This window comes from Natator depressus, chromosome 9 (genome assembly GCF_965152275.1).
Source record: "Natator depressus isolate rNatDep1 chromosome 9, rNatDep2.hap1, whole genome shotgun sequence".
NCBI classification, from domain to species: domain Eukaryota; kingdom Metazoa; phylum Chordata; order Testudines; family Cheloniidae; genus Natator; species Natator depressus.
Genome location: NC_134242.1, coordinates 28,176,943 through 28,196,516, shown reverse-complemented (window position 1 = coordinate 28,196,516; position 19,574 = coordinate 28,176,943). Strand labels below are relative to the sequence as shown.

Sequence of the window (19,574 nt, the reverse complement as noted above, 5' to 3'; positions counted from 1 at the left end):
CTTACTTATGCAACTAAAGGTCAATTTATGCAACTAAGGGTCATGTTCACCCTCGTAGCTACAGCCTGATACTTGGTGCTTGTGTTCAGTTGGTTATCTGTCATGACCCGATCCCCCTCCCCACAAGTCCTTTTCAGTGTCACTTCACTGCATTCCAACATACAGTCCCCGCATCTTGTAAGTGTGACCTACATTCTTTGTTCCCAGATGTATTACTGTAGCATTTGGCTGTAAAACGTATGTTGTACAAATGAGCCCACCTTTCTCAGTAATCCGGATTGGTCCGTCTCACTGACCTGTCCCCAGCATTATTTACCACTTCACCAGTTTGTTTCATCTACACATTTTACCAGCAATGATTTTATATTTTTTTCCAAGTCATTGATAAAGATATTGAATAGCATAAGATCAAGAACAGATCCCTGTGGGACCCTACTGGAAGCCCCCCAAATGGATGATGATTCCCCATTTACAATGACTTTTTGTGATCTATCAGTTTTTAATCCATTTAAGATGGGCTATATTGATTTTGTATAGTGCTAATTTTTTATATTAGAATGTCTTGTGGGAATAAGTCAAATGCCTTACATAAGTCTATTATATCAGCACAGTTACCCTTCTTAACCAAACTTGTGATCCTGACTACCTGACCTCCTCTCCACCCATGTGCCATTCAGCTGAGACACTTTTGCTGACTACTGCTAGATTTGATAATCTGGGGGCAAGGTGTTCTCAGTGGAGGTTCCCTGACTCTAGAACTCACTTCATCAACTGGTCAAAAGAGCCAGAGTATTGATCTTCAGAACACAGTGAAAGGACCATCTATTTTCTCAGGTATTTCTATCTGAGGTTGGTTATTGTGTTGAGAGTATATCATTAATGGTGGATGACTTCCAATATTGACACTAGTTAACAAGTATTTTTGTGATGGGTGCTTTTACAAGGTAAATAAATATGTATAATGAAAAGGGGCACTGTCGAGTACTTTAGGCCCAAACAAGTGTATATTTTATATATAATGTATTTATGTTGCTACATTCCTCTCTTCTGTTCCTTAGGCATGCAAGTTACATTAGCTTAATTCTTAAACTCCCTGCCTGACTCACCTCTTCATTTTATCACCATGTAAGTGACTTAATTCCACTATGCAACTCATGTGGTGAAACGGTGTTTTAAGGGAGGATCTAAGTGTGTGTCAAAGGATGGATATCTTTTCCCTACCTAGCATCCCAGCATCCTTCAAGCTGAAAGGTGCTATTACAAAGAGAGGTGCTATTTCTGTTGTCTTTGCTCTTTACACAACAATATGAGGAAACCACAGGCACACAGACTGGTTCCAAAGAACCGTGTTTATTAATTCTATACAAACATGCAAGGCCTAGTTATGTTTAAGTAATGTGCACCTTGGCAACCTTCCAGCAACTTTTAAAATACAGAGTCCAGTTAGTGCCAGTAGAGGGCTCACAACTATTTAAAGGTCTACTACCCTGTTCCGACAGGCTACAGCCATTAGAGTGAGAACTGTGGGAAGCCTCCCTTATGAAGAAGGGAAATGTCACCATTACAGAAAACTTGAAAGTGGCTATTATAGAGTGAGGTGAAGAGTGGCTATTGTTACACAGAAAGGGAAAGTGGCCATTACAGTTTGTTGATGATGCCTCCTAGAGCCCAAGGCCTGCAAGGTCACACTATTGCCAACTCTTGCCACTTTGGGGGGAGTGGTTGGATTTCAGAGGGTCTCAGAGCACTTCTGGCAAAGTTCAGCCGCGCTAGAAGCTGGTGCAGTCTCTCCCTTCCACTGGCCAGTCTCACAGGAGGGTTGGGGAGAGGTGCGAGTAAAGGGACGTGCAGCTCAGCACAATTTCATCCCTTCCTATGAGAAAAACAGACAGGCTGTTACCCCTGCAACACCCAGCCTAGTGAGAAGCAGAGGGGGTGAAGAGCTTCTTCTGGAGATGCCCCGCCCAGTCTGGGAAAGTGGAGATGGGGCCCTGCTGCAGCCCCCAGGTCTGGAAGAGGGGGCTGAAGCACTCCAGAGGTGAGGCTGCGGGGAGGCTGAATTGAGGGGGGGAGAAAGAGTGGTCAGAACGGAGAGGGGGGTGAAGTGATGGGAGCACAGAGAGGCTGAACTGAGTGGAGTGGGGGGGGCAGCTGAACAGATGGAGGGGGCAGGATTAATACACCTAACCAGCACACGTGGGAGAGTGCGCAGCTCTAATTAGTGCGCGCAAGGGCACTTCAAGAATCAAAATGGAAAGACCAAAAACACAAGGCAGGACTGTTGGGTTTTTTTTCAAAAATCACATCATATTTGGGCCAACGGTCATTCTGAGACATGCTACCAACTGCCTCAGACCCACGTGGCAGAGGAATACGCCCAACCAATGAATGGGAAGGGGGCGGGGCGCGAGAGGCTGGCCGCCAACCAATGGGGTGATACCGCGTGGAGCCAGAAAGCGCGAGGCAAGGGGCTGCGGCTGTTATCCGTTCACAGTTGGCGCGTCTAGCACGCAGAGGCGGACGTAGGCAGGCTCGCGGTTTTGAGGCGTCCCCCGTTCACGAGGCACCATGGTGGGAAGCGGGAGCCTCAGGGACGCGGGGTTTGGACCGCAGGGTGCCGCGGGGGTGGGGGCGGAAACCAGGCAGTCGGTTGGAGGGAGCTGTAGGCGGGGTTGAGGGGATGCGCTGCGGTTAGGGAGTCGCGGCGGCCGTCAGGTACAGCGAGAATGGGGAGAGGAGCAGCTTCCGCGGGCGTGAAGCGCTTGAGAGGAAATTGGGGAAGTGTGGGCAGTTAGTGGGACGGTAGCAGAGTACGCAGCCGCGAGAGGAGGCTGTTGGCCTTTGGTGGTTGGCGCCTCGCGCGAGGCAGACGGGGAGTCTGGGTTGTGTGGCGCGCTGCAGCATGGTATGGGAAGACTGAGGCCGTAGCGGAGCACGTGAGGGGGCCGCGAGGGCAGAATGAGGGAAAAGCGCGCGTGTGCGATATCTGCGCGCCAACCAAACGCCAGTATTCTGCGCTTCGGGAAAGAGCCCCTTTTCCCTATATGGGGAGGAGCGCGCGCGCAGCCAGTCGTGGGAGTGGGAGTCTGCCCGACAGCCAATGGGATTATTCTACGTGTGGCCTAGAGGCGGTTGGCAACTTGACGCCTCCTGAGGCGCTGGGTGAGCACGGTCCTGGAGCAAATTCGGTATTTTGAGACAGGTTTTCGCGTCATGGTGGGGAGCCATTAGGGCAGAGGTCGCGAGGACTTGAAGCTGGGCCAGTGGTGTTGAAAGGGGGCTTGGAATAGAGTAGTGAGGGGAGCACTTGAGCATGAAAGTTCTTTGGGGAGTTAAGGGATCTGGAGTGAATGAGGTGGCAACTGGGGTGAAATCAAGGAGAATTTGAAGAGACAAGGAAACTATGGTGGGGCCAGGTGGAGAAGAGGGGCACAGGCACAATGGAGCCTGCTTTTCTCCCTCCCAAAACCTATTTACTCCCTGATAAAGGGCCCTGGGGCCATTTAGCTGTTGGAGGAGGCTGATTTAAAGGTGTATGGGTGTGTGGTACAGAAGTGAGTTATGAGGTGATAGTTGTAGGATTAAAGGGTGCTCCTGAGCAGGTAAAGTGACATTCAGGGAGCTGAAGGATAACATTTCTAGATAGAGTAAGAGAAGGAGATTTGCTGCCTGGTGGGGAGGGGAGAATATTTCTGAGCAAGTAGTGGTAAACATACATGAGATTTGTTTAGATACAGCACGTAAAGTTAATGGGAGATTAGGAGATTTGGTTCAGGACCCTCAAAGGATCCAGTAGTGGAGCCACAGAATAAAGAATTGCCAGGCAGATGACCAGAAGGAGATTTCGTGTTTATAGTAATTTTGATTAAGCTAAGAAAGGGTGACTTGTTGGGTAGATTCTGATATCCTTTATCTAATGCATCATTAGACAAGAGATTCAAGGTTTTGGGGATCATTAATATAGACATTTCTGCCCTGAGTATATAATATTATTCAATGAAAAAAACATGAAAATTAAAGAAAGGTGTAAAGGAAGCTAACAGGAACACTTATCAACGATAATATGTATGCAGCATGCTGGAGGGGAAAGTTGAGATAATTTAGTATTTGTACAGCTAATTTCATTCATAAGGGTTAAAACTGGAAGATGGAGGAAATTTTGCGCAATACTTTATTATTTAACCATTGGACCAACTTGCCAAGGTTCATGGTGGATTCTCCATCACTGACAATTTTTAAATCAAGATTGGATGTTTTGTCTAAAATACACGTTTTGGGAATTATTTTGGGGAAGGTCTTTAACTTGTGCTGTGCTGGAGGTCAGATTAGGTGATCACAGGGTTCCTTCTGGGCCTAGAGTCTGTGAAATGAATCCGTGTTCCCCGTTTTCTCCTCTTTTACAGCGTGAATGTATCTCTATCCATGTTGGTCAAGCTGGTGTTCAGATTGGCAATGCATGCTGGGAATTATATTGTCTTGAACATGGAATCCAGCCTGATGGTCAGATGCCCAGTGACAAAACCATTGGAGGTGGAGATGATTCATTCAATACTTTCTTCAGTGAGACAGGGGCTGGTAAACATGTGCCCAGAGCTGTATTTGTGGACCTTGAACCAACTGTGGTTGGTATGTATATGAAGTTAAGAGATCTCTTACTTAAGAGTACTTCGCTATAATTTGTTTTTCCATTTAGTTTTTCAAATGAAATGAGAACAGTCCACATTTTAGATTGTGATAGTCTTAAATGGACACTGTAAACTTAAAAATACATTTGTCTGCAAATTTTTACTGTTAAGTTAATAAGACTATTGTATTTAAAAGAGGCTGAAATGTTTTCCCTTTTAATTTGTGTGGATAGCAAAGATGAGAAAACACACTTTTTAAAAAAAAATTAGGAAAATATGAAAATCCACAAAATATTGGTTGGGGGTTCAGAGGCAGGTATTGTACTGGAAATTATATTGACTGTCCATTAAAGTACTTTCAACTCATGTAGTAAAAAAAATCATGTTTGAAATGCTGTTCTTATGTACTTTTTAGAAACCATATGTCCGAAAATGCTTTTGCTGCAATGAGTGTTTGCAGTTTATTTTGTCTCAGACATAGCTGGGAAGATACACAGTTGTAAACACCTTTCATGAATAAGGTCATTTGAAGTGCACTGGTGGCATCTGAGGAGCATGTAAATGATACCTTGTTTATCTGAAGGTGATTACTACAATGCAGTAGTCTCCAAACTTTTTACACCCAAGATCACTTTTTGAATTTCAGGGCAACCCAGGATCTGCCCTGCCCTTTCCCCAAAGCCCCGCCCCACTCACTCCATCCCCCCTCTCTGCATCACTCTCACTCTCCCCCACTCTCACTCACTTTCACTGGGCTGGGGTAGGGGTTTGGGAGGGGGTGCAGGCTCTGGGTTGGGGCCAAGGGGTTTGCAGTGTGGGAGGGGACTCTGGGCTGAGCCTGGGGTAGGGGCTTGGGGTGCAGGAGGGGGTGAGAGGTGCAAGCTGTAGGAGGGAGTTTGGGTGCGGGAGGGGGCTCTGGGCTGGGGCAGAGTGTTGGGGTGCAGGAGGGAGTACAAGGGGTTGGGTTGCAGGAGGGGGTACAGGGTGTTTGCTCTGGGAGGGGGGTCAGGGCTGGGGCAGAGTATTGGGGTGCAGGAGTGGGTGGCGGTGCTGGCTCTGGGAGGGGGGTCGGGGCTGGGGCTTGGGGTGCACGAGGGAATATGGGGGCTGGCAGTTGGGGTACAGGCTCTGGGAGAGGAAACAGGGCTGGGGGTTGGGGTGCGGCCTCCTGCCGGACAGCACTTGCCTTCGTGGCTTCCACTAAGACAGGGTCATTGCCTACCCTTGGCCCCATGTCACTCTTGGAAGGGGCCAACGTGCCCGTGGAGGGAGGGGGAGGGGGTGGAACGAGGCTCCTTGCATGCTGCCCCTCTCTGCACTCACCACGCCCACAGCTCTCATTGGTCACTGCTCCCTGTTCCTGGCCAATGGGAGCTGCAGGGCAGTGCTTGCAGGCAGGAGCAACGTGCTGAGGGAGACCCCTGCTCCCCCCCCCCCCACCTGCGGGGCCATGCTGGCCACTTCAGAGAGCGGAGATTGCAATTGACAGGGAAATTCTCTAGGATCCACCAGCTGATCGCGATTGACTGGTTGGTGACCCCTGCTATAGTGGCTAATAGACCAATTATCAGACCAGCTTGTAACTTGAAATAAAAACAGTTTGTATTTTTAATGCATCTTTCATTTGAGGATTTCAGGTTACTTTACAAAAGTGGGTAAGTAGTGGAATCTCCATTTATAGAAGGCTTTCCATCTAAGGCAGAGATGGGCAAACTTTTTGGCCTGAGGGCCACATCTGGGAATAGAAATTGTATGGCGGGTCATGAATGCTCACAAAATTGGGGTTGGAGTGCGGGAGGGGGATCGGGGCTGGGGCAGAGGGTTGAGGTGTGGGAAGGGGTACAGGCTTTGCCTGCGGATGTGGGCTCTGGGTTGGGGCTGAGGATGAGGAGTAGGATGCTGTAGGCTGAGATTGAGGGGTTTGGAGGATGGGAGGGGGATCAGGGCTGGGGCACGGGGTTGGGGCTGGGGGAGAGGCTCGGGGTGCAGGCTGCGGGCAGCGCTTACCTCAAGCAGCTCCCAGAAGCAGCAGCATAGCCCTGCTCCAGTTCCTATGCATGGGGCAGCCAGGAGACTCAGCTTTCCACACTACCGCCTCCCCAAGTGCCACCGCTGCAGCTCCCATTGGCTGCACTTCCTGGCCAATGGGAGTGGCACTTGGGGAGGGGCAGCGTGCAGAGCGGAGCCCCCAGCTGCCCCTACATGTAGGAGCTGGAGGAGGGCCATGCTGCCGCTTCCGGGAGCTGACCCTGACCCTGGTGCCTGGCTGGAGCACCGGAGCAGGGCAAGCCCCAGATCCCGCTCCCCAGCAGGAGCTGGAGGGCCAGATTAAAATGGCTGTTGGGCTGGATCTGGCCCCCAGGCCATAGTTTTCCCACCCCGATCTAAGGCATAGAAAGGAGAAGTGACTAGACTGGGGTCAGACACGGTTAATGGCTAAATAGATAGAACTTGTGTGTCACAGGAATGTTATGACCCAATGCCTTCAGCCTCCTGGGAAGCACACCCTCATCTTGGTTATTTCTCTTGAGCTTGGCTTCCTAAATTTTTTTTTTTTTTTCAATAAAAAAATATTTTTAAGGATCTTTATGGAACACATCCTTTGAAAAAGCAGCTCCTTAGAGCTTGACTGATACAGGAAGCATTGATTTCCTTTTGAAATGTCACCGCTGCTGTTTCTCCTTGCAACAAGATGGAAATCACTACTTCTTAGCTCCTCCCTGGTGCCCTACCCAGCATCAACGCAGTAGTAATATATTGCTTTTAAAATCAGACTGAAATATAGCATTGGGAGCTGTTCTAGGAATCCCAGTTTGCCTTCTTCAGTTATGAAGATTAAGTACAGTGGCCTGGATGAGAGGCAGATGCAGAAGTAGTAAGACAAATATAGGGGCAAATATAATGACCAGTTTTGGATCCCCTTGCTTATATAAATCTTCTAAGATTATCACTTAAAAAAGAAATATAAAAATCTTCTTTTCCCCTTACCCAAATTACTTCCATCCTTTAAAACAATGTGATTTTTTTTAAAAAATTTTTTTACTGTTGTCACAGCATTGAATTTCCATGGTTTAATGTATATCTAACCGACTCCATCACTTAGCGTAATTATTGTCCTCCGTGCTCTCTAAAACGATTACATACTGTTTGAGCCACTTACAAAATAATAAAAAAAACCTATTCTTAAAACCCTTCAAACAAACTGAAGTAAAATGTGAGATTTTTCTCTCATTAGAATATGGAGCTGTGAGTGTGAGGGGAAGTACAAAGTAGGTGTACCAGAGTTTGCAGTTGAGAAAAATTGGGCTTTGCATTTCCCATTCATGTTAATAGCATCTTTTTTTTGTCCATTTGACATCTATGCTGAGCTGCAGGCAAAGTTCAACTCAGTCTCTATCAGCTCAGTCTCTAATAGCAATCTAAAGACTTGGGATGGCTCCGAGAGTAGGTCCCAGAGTTCCCGGTGGTCACAGGGAACATCTGCCACAACCACCTCTTTGTATGTACATCGTGTCTCCTGAGCAAAGGTACTGAAATTGTCAGGTCTTTACAAGAGGTGTGTATGTATATATGTATGTGTGTTTGTTTATAGCAGGGGAGGCTCTTTATGTCCTCTTCCCCTTCCCCAACCCCGTGCACCTACATAAATGTCAAGTAAGATGTAGTGCTGAGGTAGCACACCAGAATTATCCATAGAGAATGGAATAGACCAAATTTACATCTGAATATTTTGTATTTTTGTAGATGAAGTACGTACAGGCACTTACAGGCAACTATTCCATCCTGAACAGCTCATTACTGGGAAAGAGGATGCGGCTAATAATTATGCCAGAGGCCATTACACCATTGGAAAAGAGATTGTTGATCTAGTGCTAGATCGCATTCGCAAGCTGGTAGGAGTTCAAAGAGCAAGATCAGTATTTAAAATATTTGCATCAAATCTATCTCTTGCAGTACATAATTGTGAAACGGAAGGTTATGTAAATACGTAAAACTGAAGGTTCTGGTGTGTTTCTTGTACACCCAGTCCTTTCTAGTTACAGAGTGAGTGTGTGTGTGTGTGTGTGTGTGTGTGTATAGTTTGGTGGAAAAAAATTTCCTGGAACCCAACCCCCCCCCCCCCCCATTTACATTAATTCTTATGGGGAAATTGGATTCGCTTAACATGGTTTTGCTTGAAGTTGCATTTTTCAGGATCATAACTATAATGTTAAGTGAGGAGTTACTGTACATCCGCACACCATCACAAAAAAAGTCTATACTGGCTATCTTTTTCCCCATTTATACCTGTAAAATCCTTTTGTTTTCAGTAAAGCTGCACAAATGTAACTAAGGGCAGAATTTGGCCTTGCATTTGGGATTGGCTTAATTGTGTTGATATATGCAAGATAGAATAGAATCCATTTACTTTCTCATAGCTGTGGGCCATAATCTGCTTTCATTTACATTGGTGCTACTCTGAATCAAATCCTTGGACCTCAGTGACCGTTCCTTCCCACTTTTGTGTGGCTTTTTTTTTTCTCTTCTAGGCTGATCTGTGCACAGGGCTGCAGGGATTCCTCATCTTCCATAGTTTTGGAGGAGGCACTGGCTCCGGATTTGCATCTCTACTCATGGAAAGGCTTTCTGTTGATTATGGCAAAAAGTCCAAACTAGAGTTTGCAATTTACCCAGCACCACAGGTTTCTACTGCTGTAGTGGAACCCTACAACTCCATCCTAACTACGCACACAACATTGGAGCATTCTGACTGTGCCTTCATGGTAGACAATGAAGCCATTTATGATATATGTCGTCGCAATCTAGACATTGAGCGTCCTACTTACACCAACCTAAATCGACTCATTGGGCAAATTGTCTCATCCATCACAGCTTCACTGCGTTTTGATGGAGCTCTCAATGTAGATCTGACCGAGTTCCAGACCAATCTTGTCCCATACCCACGAATCCATTTCCCACTGGCAACATATGCACCTGTCATCTCTGCTGAAAAAGCATACCATGAGCAGTTGTCTGTGGCTGAAATTACCAATGCTTGTTTTGAGCCAGCCAACCAGATGGTAAAATGTGACCCTCGCCATGGCAAGTATATGGCCTGCTGTATGTTATACAGGGGTGATGTTGTTCCCAAAGATGTTAATGCAGCCATTGCCACTATCAAGACTAAGCGAACAATTCAGTTTGTGGATTGGTGTCCAACTGGATTCAAGGTATTTAGAAACTTGTCGCATTGCTTAGTTTAGGAACTGTCAGTAAAACATGTGAAGGTAGTTTTCATACTACAGTGCAGTAGTGTGCACATTGTTGTACTATTCATATGTCAGGTCACATTTTAAATATGCACGAGTAAAGCCTGTAAAAATGAGTAGCTGCTTCCATAATTTAAATTTGTGATCAAACTATATTTTTACAGGTTTTTTTTAAGTCATAACCTACTAATACGGTACTTATCTAAGTGGAATTACCTAGGAATGTGGCCATTCCTAGGTAATTAACTGATGCACTCTAGTTCATTTTCAACACAAATGCAAATTGTGTAATTAAGCTAATTGGAGGGATTAACATTCTTAGATCCAGGTTGTTAAAGGAATATACAATAGGACAGGGGTTCTCAAACTTTTTTGTTCTGAGCTCTCACTCCCCCCCATGCAATTAAAAACTCCCCGGCCCACCTGTGCCACAACAACTGCTTTTCTGCATACAAAAGCCAGGGCCGGCGTTAGGGGGTAGCAAGCAGGGCAGTTGCCTGGGGCCCCATGACACAGGAACCCCCACAAAGCTACTACATTGCTTAGGCTTTGGCTTCAGCCCCAGGCAGTGGGACTTCTGCTTTCTGCCCTGGGCCCCAGCAAGTCTAATTCTGGCCCTGCTTGGCGGTCCCCCTGAAACCTGCTCGAGGCCCCCTAGGGTGGGCCCCAGGCCCCTGATTGAGAACCACTGCAATAGGAGAATGGTACAAAATACACAAGCACTCAGTGAATGCAAATACAGGATTTTGATCCACTTTTCTTTTTCACAGGGGTTTAAAAACTTTGCCATTCAATGTATTGAGAAATGTAAATTAACCACAGACCCACTACCAGCCAAACAAGTAACGTTGCCTGCCCCTCACATACTACTTACTCTAAATAATGCTTCAGAATCACTTTATCTATTGCCATAAACCACAAGTGTCTTTTTAGTGGACGATTGGTACACACCTCTGGATGATTATGGCGGCTGACTTAATCCTCCTGATAGTGCATAAATTACTTAAGAAGTAAACTGTGGGCTGGCTATTGTTATTAGGCCAAGATTTCCTGACCCCCAGCCCCCCCCCCCCCCAAATTGGGCTTCTAAATCTATATTTTTGGTTCCTAAATACATGTAGAGTGTAAGCACTCTGAAAAATCAGAACAACTCTCATTAAATTAATTAAGGACTGCTTGGTACTCAGGATTTTTGAAAATCGGGTCACTTATTTATTCAGGTGCCTGGGTGGTGACTTAGCCTAATAAAAGTTAGGATACTATTAAAAAATCTTGCCCTGAGAATTTATCTACTTTAACATTTCAGCTATCAAAGAGATTTTTTTAAACCCATGTCTTTAGGGGAAGCAGATTATGAAATTGTAACATGGTTCCTTACCCAGGTCAGCATCAGGTTCTCAAGCCATGTCTTGGTTTACTTCCTTACCCATGTCAGCTCGCTAGTGGTTCAAGCCCAGCACCTGGTGGATGAATATTTAGCTGTCAAGCCAAATCAAGTGTCCATGCATTGCAGGGCATGGAAGACCAAATACAAAAAGAGTCTTCAGCTTTTTTCAGGGTTCAATAGTCTTTCAGTCCATCTAGCTTCAGAAGTCTCCTTGGTCCTCCCCAGCCTGTTAGTTGCCTTCCCCACAGGGTCTGTCCTGGTGTCCTCTCCAAAACCCTGCAAATTGAACCTGGTTTTTGAAAAGGAAGGTATTCTTTCTGGCTTATGCAGCATCACCTATAGCAAAGAGTCTGCTGACCAAACTACCCTTACTTGTCCTTGACCCAACCCCGTTTTCTTCAGTGGTGTTACACACATGTAATAGAATTTGGCCCTGTAATTGGGATTTAGTTGATTCCATTGATGAAGCACAAAACAGCATAAACTAGCTTTTTCAATCATAGCTGTGCTAACACTGCAGGCTAATGAGTAAACAATAGTGGCATCGTTATCACAGAGTAAAAAGATAGACTGAGTTCACAAAAGAACCCTGCTGGTGAAATTCATTTACTCACTCAACATCAAATAAGAGTCAAATGATGTGATCCTTACTCAGCATGAGCAAGGGGGCAGAATCAGGGCTGTGGACAAAATTAGGTATTATGATAAAAATACACATATTGGTTCTCAGAAGTTGAGAAGTTACTTGTGATGACATATTGTTGCCAACTCAAAATGAGATTGTGTTTAGTGTTTTTCTTAAAGCTCCAGCTGCTGAAATGATATTGCATGAGAATTTCAACTTTCGTTTAAAAAAATGTCTAGCCTTTGTGGTTTCAGAGACTAGCTCAAAAATATGAAGCAAGTGCACACTAAAGTCTCAAAATAGGAGGCAGATAAAAATAACTCAACAGTTACAATTTGATTTTTTTTTAAGCCAATCTCATGATTTTCAGAAGCTGGATTTAGGATTTTTGAACATTTAGAGTTGGCAGTACTGTACTTGCACAAGTATTGTCTGCGTGTCTTAGTTTGCTAAATAAACTATGAGAAAAATAGAAGAAATGGACACTTTGAAATACTAATTTAAGATTGCTGTTTTTGTTTCCTCAAAGGTGGGCATTAACTACCAACCTCCCACTGTAGTGCCAGGAGGCGACTTGGCCAAGGTGCAGCGTGCTGTGTGTATGTTGAGTAATACAACTGCTATTGCAGAAGCCTGGGCACGTCTTGACCATAAATTTGATTTGATGTATGCTAAGCGTGCCTTTGTACACTGGTATGTTGGAGAAGGGATGGAGGAAGGAGAATTTTCTGAAGCCCGGGAAGATTTGGCTGCGCTTGAGAAAGATTATGAAGAAGTGGGTGTAGATTCTGTGGAAGCAGAAGCTGAAGAAGGGGAGGAATATTAAAAGATAGACTAAAGTCAGAAAATGTTTATTTCAAGAGGGTTTGTTTTTTTTAACTCAGTTCACTTGTTTGCTTTTCAAATAAAAGTTTAAATGTTATAACAGTATTTTTGGTTCAGTGATTATTTACCAAAAAAATTACAAAGCAGGAGTATTTTTAGGCTAAACAGTTAAGTAATAAAAAGTGTACTTCAGAAGTACTTGTCAAGCAACAAGAAAAGGATGTGGCCTGATGGTAACGTGGAGTTTTGTGCCAACTAAAATGGAAATAACCTATAAGGTACATTGAAATGGTGGTTTAGCATGCCCTTTCTGAAGTAAAAAGCTGTGCATTTACAAACCTCAAAAGATGCAGTTTAGCAACAGTGGAGACCCAGCAAAGTGACTGCTAGAGCTGCAGGCCCTGGCGATCACATTTCAAACATTTGAGGGGGCGAAGTGGAGAGGGTGATAGATTTTTTTTTTTTATTTAACAGGAAGAGGATGGGGGGCAGAGACCATATTGTTTCATGTAGAAAGGCATGGGGGGCAGAGACCATATTGTGGATCACCACTACTATCCTCATTTCCTTCTGCTGCCTTCATTCAGGTAGGGACAAGAGTTCAAGATGTCCCTAGCTTTGTCTGAACCAGTTTACTCATCTTTCACAAGCACCATATATCTTGACGGAGGAAGACATGGAAATGTCATAAAAAGAGACGTGTGGGCCAGACTATGGGTGCCCTATCCATGGGTGTGCAAGAACTTCTGCCCCCAGCTGCCTCGTTCTTGAGCAGAAGCCAGCTGTAGATGCAGTCACTGCTGGTGTCCCTTGGAATGCAGATTATTCCAAGGGAACAGGAAGGAGGGTCAGTGTACTGTCTGTCTGCACACCTTGCCAGTTGCAGAGGGAAAGCATGCTACCTCAAGGATTTTTTTTTTTTTTTTTTTTTAAAGGTTCATTTCCCTTGAGCCTAATATCTGGGCACTCCAGAAGGCAGTTTGTCACCCTGAGGCACAATAGCCGCAACGGCTAAGAACTGAGCTATTGTGCAAGTTAAAGGCTTAGATATTAAAAATTTGGAAGTTGAGAATGGTGAACAATAAGGCAGAATCTCTCTGGCCTGAGGTGGCATAGGATTCTTACTGTTTCAAATAAATGGGAGATGGCCTTCCTCTCTCAACTAAGGAAACATAGACTAGTGGCTTATGATCAGACCATCCTCCTTCAGCCATGGTATATTTTCCTTTTTTCCTCTTAAATCCTTCTCTTAACTCACTGAACCCTGCACCTGAGGTTGGAAATGGGAGGGAATCATTCAAAGCCAGAAGTCATCAATACAGTTGTCTCCAAAGGGGTATTCTAAAAGTAAATCCATATGTGTGCACAGAAATGTGTATGTGGAGTCACTTCTCACATATTCCTCCAAGGCCCAAATTACAGAATTTCATTTCTATTTGTGGATATAAACACAGTAATTACATAGCTAGGTATTTAGTGGGTAATATGTTCAGGGATACAAGTATGGAACATTGTCCTGTTATGCATGAACACCCTGGTAAGAACATGAGTAGGTGTTTGTTACTTTGGTTACATATAGAACATTACAGGCTGGATTGTGATGAGCTGCATAGATGTGCATTGGGAAAAAGGATGCAAGAGGCATTCTCTCACTTGCATTTGCTGGGGACACGAAGAATCTCAGTACTTGTGTTACCAGAGTTTGGAACTCCAATGCCATTATAAACCCTCTCCTGTGTAATATACTACCCTAGTTTTGGTTCCCCAAAAGCCTGGGAAAGGCCTCTATAGGTGTTCTGTGATCAGAACTACAGTGGCACTTCATTGAGATCAACAGGCATTGTCTGCACATTTCAGAGCATTACATCCTCTGATCCACTCCACATGCCCCTGACCTGCACAAATTGGCATAATTTGCAAGATACGGATTTTTGAAACCGCATTTTTCCTGTGTAATGGGAATTCACAGAAGAATCAGAAATGTACATAGTCGGTTAAAAGACCACTGAATAGTACTGTATACAAGTAAATAAGTATTTCATTTTACGTTTCTGCAGTTACTGTAGATGTTGTTACTAGGGCTGTCGAGCAATTAAAAAAAGAAATTGCGATTAATTGCACTGTTAAACAATAGAATACCATTTATTTAAATATTTTGGATGATTTCTACATTTTCAAATATATTGAATACTAAGTACAGTACTCACTTTATATTTATTTTTGATTACAAGTATTTGCCTTGTAAAAAACAAAAGAAATTGCATTTTTCAATTCACCTAATACAAGTACTGTAGTAAAATCTCTTTATCATGAAAGTTGAACTTACAAATGTAGAATTATGTACAAAAAACTAACGGAATACTTGTGGCACCTTAGAGACTAACAAATTTATTTGAGCATAAGCTTTCGTGAGCTACAGCTCACTTCATCGGATGCATTTAGTGTACAAAAAATTGCATTCAAAAATAAAACAATGTAAAACTTTAGAGCTTACAAGTCCACTCAGTCCTACTTCTTGTTCAGCCAATCGCTCAGACAAAGAAGTTTGTTTGTTTGCCGGAGATAATGCTGCCCGCTTCTTGTTTACAATGTCATCTGAAAGTGAGAACAGGCGTTCACATGACACTTTTGTAGCCAGCATTGCCAGATATTTACGTGCCAGATGCATTAAAGCAGGGGTGGCCAACCTTAGCCTGAGAAAGAGCCAGAATTTACCAATGTACATTGCCAAAGAGCCACAGTAATACGTCAACAGTCCCCCATCATTCCCCCCTCTCTCCCATTCCCAGTGCCTCCCGCCCACCGGCAGCCCTGCCAATCAGCACCTCCCCCTCCCTCCCTGCACCTCCCGATCAGCTGTTTTGTGGTGTGCAGGAGGCTCTGGGGGGAGGAGTGGGGGAGGAGCAAGGGCATGGTAGGCTCAGGGGAGGGGGTGGGAAGGGGTGGAGTGGGGGCAGAGCCTGTGGCAGAGCCAGGGGTTGAGCAGTGAGCACCCCCCGGCACATTGGAAAGTTGGCACCTGTAGCTCCAGCCCCAGAGTCAGTGCCCATACAAGGAACCGCATATTAACTTCTGAAGAGCCACAGGTTAGCACCCCTGTATTAAAGATTCATATGTCCCATCATGCTTCAACCACCATTCCAGGGGACATGTGTCCGTGCTGATGACAGGTTCTGCTTGATAACAATCCAAAGCGGTGCGGACTGACACACGTCTATTTTCATTATCTGAGTCAGATGCCACCAGCAAAAGGTGGATTTTTCTTTTTTGGTGGTTCGGGTTCTGTAGTTTCCGCATCGGAGTGTTGCTCTTTTAAGACTTCTGAAAACATGCTCCATACCTTGTCCCTCTCAGATTTTGGACGGCACTTCAAATTCTTAAACCTTGGGCTGAATGATGTAGGTATCTTTAGAAATATCACATTGGCACCTTCTTTGCGTTTTGTCAAATCTGCAGGGAAAGTGTTCTTAAAATGATCATGTACTGGGTCATCATCTGAGACTGCCATAACATGAAATATATGGCAGAATGCAGGTAAAACAGAGGAGGAGGCATACAGTTCTCCCCCCAGGAGTTCAGTCACAAATTTAATTAACGCATTATTTTTTTAACGAGCATTATCAGCATGGAAGCATGTCCTCTGGAATGGTGGCCGAAGCATGAAGGGACATACGAATGTTTAGCATATCTGGAACGTAAATACCTTGCAATGCCAGCTACAAAAGTGCCATGCAAATACCTGTTCTCACTTTCTGGTGACATTGTAAATAAGAAGAGGCCAGCCTTATCTCCTGTAAATGTAAACAAACTTGTTTGTCTTAGTGATTGGCTGAACAAGAAGTAGGACTGAGTGGACTTGTAGTCTCTAAAGTTTTGCATTGTTTTGTTTTTGAATGCAGTTATGTAACAAAAATAATCTACATTTGTAAATTGCACTTTCACAACAAAGAGACTGAACTACAGTACTTGTATGAGGTGAATTGAAAAATACTATTTCTTTTATCATTTTTACAGTGCAAATATTTTGTAATCAAAAATAATATACACTTTGATTTCAGTTACAAGTAGAAAAAATCCAAAATATTTAATAAATTTTAATTGATATTCTATTGTTTAACAGTGTGATTAAAACTGTGATTAATCGCGATTAATTTTTTTAATCGTGATTAATTTTTTTAGTTAATAGTGTGAGTTAACTGAGATTAATTGACAGCCCTAGAAGTTACATTCATTAACTAAATTAGCCATTACCAAATTATTTATCAGTGAACTATTCAAATAAAGATTATAACTTTCAAAAGGAAAAAATAGGACAAAAGTGTGCAATGGAAATGTTCTTGGAGTACTGCTTTCTGACCAGCAGATGTCCCTATTGATCTGATTTTCCTTCGATGACAGGCCACTGAAAGATTTCTAGGTTTAAGATGTCCCAGTTTTTAAAATTCCGTATTAATTTTTACTCCTGGAAATTATATTTTCCCAAAAAAATAAAAGTAGTGAGCCAGTGGTTCTCTTGATGCATTTAAGCTGATTCTACTAAAGCCCATTGAGGTAAATGGAAGGGTTTTCTTTTTACTTCTAAAGCCTCAGGTTCAGGACAATAATTCTTTTCCCTCACCAAATGGATCTCCGGGAATGGAGAACCGCAGCCACTTGGAGCTGCGGGGGGCCATGCCTGTGGACGATCAACGTAAACAAAATGTCTCACGGCCCACAAGCAGATTACCCTGGTGGGCCGTGTGCCGAAGGTTGCCGACCCTGCTATAGACACTAACTTTTCACATGGTAATTTAATTTTTTTTTTATTAAAGCTAATGTTAAAATTATATAATTCACAGGTTAAGGAAAGAGTGTCTGTACATCTGGGTATAGGGCTTAAATTGTCCAAAAGTACAAAGTTTGATTTAAAAGTCATACAATACATATACTACATAACTTGCAATAACCTAAATTTAGGTTAATAAACTTAACTATACAGTTTAGATATTAGCATCCAAATATTTGGGTACATCACTCATGAAAGGTTATAGAGAGAGTAGCTTGTGGAAAACAAATATAGCAATGAGTGCAGTTTGTCCGTCAGTAATTGAGTCTAACATTTAGGATAGGTTGTCCTTCGGTAGCTACAATCCATCAGAGAAATATTCCAGTTATTTTCTTGACTTTGCTTCTCAACAGTACTTCAGCTCATCTCTCCTGGTATTGCTGATGTCCACTGATGTGTTCTAAATAGATATCCCTCGACCACCTGATGGCATCTGATACCATGAGTTGCTACACTGAGTAATCACACTGTTAAAAAATAGAATACCAATTTACATTTATTATAAATATTTGTGAATGTTTTTCTACATTTTCAAATATATTGATTTCAATTACAACACAAAATACAAAGTGTACAGTGCTCAATTTATATTATTTTATTATAAATATTTGCACTGTAAAAAAGATAAAAGAAACAGTATTTTTCAACTCACCTCATGCAAGTACTATAGTGCAATCTCTTTATTGTGAAAGTACAATTTACAAATGTACATTTTTTTTCACATAACTGCACTCAAAAACAAAACAATGCCAAACTTTAGAACCTATAAGTCCAGTCAGTCCTACTTCTTGTTCAGCCAATCACTAAGACAAACAAGTTTGTTTACATTTACAGGAGATAATGCTGCCCGCTTATTTACAATGTAATCTGAAAGTGTAAACAGGCATTCACATGGCACTGTTGTAGCAGGCATTGCAAGGTATTTACATACCAGATATGCTAAACGTTCATATACCCCTTCATGCTTCGACCATCATTCCAGAAGACATGCTTCCATGCTGAATTTAATTTGGCATTCTATTATTAACAGTAGGATTAAAACTGCTATTAATAGCGACTATTTTTTAAGCTCGCAAATGAGGGGTTTTTTAATCGTTTGACAGCCCTAATATTTATCCTTGCCTCCTTAAACTGTTTTCTTTTTTAAAGTGGCTGGAAATACGTCATTAGACAAATTAAACTCAGGATTTTTTCATTCTACTGAAGTTTCCTTTGCAAAGGGGCTTCATTCAGTTACAATAGGCTTTTCAGATCATACCCCATTAAGGGATTAGAGAAAACTTTTGAAATGTCATGTGAGAGCAAGTGCAATTCATGTTGATTTATAGAGAATGCAAGGATATATAATCATATGACTCTCAGCTGAAGATCCTAGTGACTATCTTGGCTGTAACTGATTCTGTATGCCTGAGGCATTGGAGACAACAATCTAATCTTTTGTTTCTATAACCAGATTTCTGGCACAAAAGGAAAAGCTTTAAAACCCAGAGGAGAGAAAACATATTATGGACATATGAAGATGTTTTAGGTTCTATAAGTGTCAGTAAAGCAATTATAAAGCCATCCAAAGGTAAATTAAATGTATTTTAGAGGTACTTGTAAATATTTATTTGCTGAGTACACAAGAGATAGAACATGCCTAACAAAGAAAAGAATGACTGCACTGAAAAACTTGCCATTTCTTTGCTTTTAAGTTCTAAAATTCTCATCTGTGCTCCTCATTGTCCAGACCTCTGAGTCTAAAGAAAAGTTGGGCTTCTGGAGTGTTTAATTCGTCAATGAGCAGATACAGAATACTTTATTTCTACTCCATTTTATTCACAAATATTTTTGCCTTTCAGTAAAGATAAAATAAACAGCAAGTTTCACACGTGATTTCACTTTTTGAACTCCAGCAAGAGACCTGTGTCTCCACACCTTCATTCAGCAGCTTTATCTCTGTTTGTTTCAAAAACACTATTTCCAGCCCTGCGTCAGACATATCAAAAGTCCTTTTTTGTTTGGCCTATCACTCAGAAGTATGTCTCTCTACATCTGC

At 43.0% G+C, this 19,574-nt stretch overlaps 1 protein-coding gene across 1 annotated transcript; it reads left to right on the top strand.

Annotated features, from left to right (window-relative positions):
* Positions 1–2,475: 2,475 nt before the first annotated feature.
* LOC141993413 (tubulin alpha-3 chain) lies at positions 2,476–12,712 on the top strand. Its single transcript, XM_074962954.1, has 5 exons — positions 2,476–2,571; positions 4,404–4,626; positions 8,370–8,518; positions 9,155–9,835; positions 12,416–12,712. The coding sequence occupies exons 1-5, from the start codon at positions 2,569–2,571 to the stop codon at positions 12,710–12,712; spliced, it is 1,353 nt and encodes a 450-aa protein (XP_074819055.1). The 5' UTR covers positions 2,476–2,568.
* Positions 12,713–19,574: the final 6,862 nt, after the last annotated feature.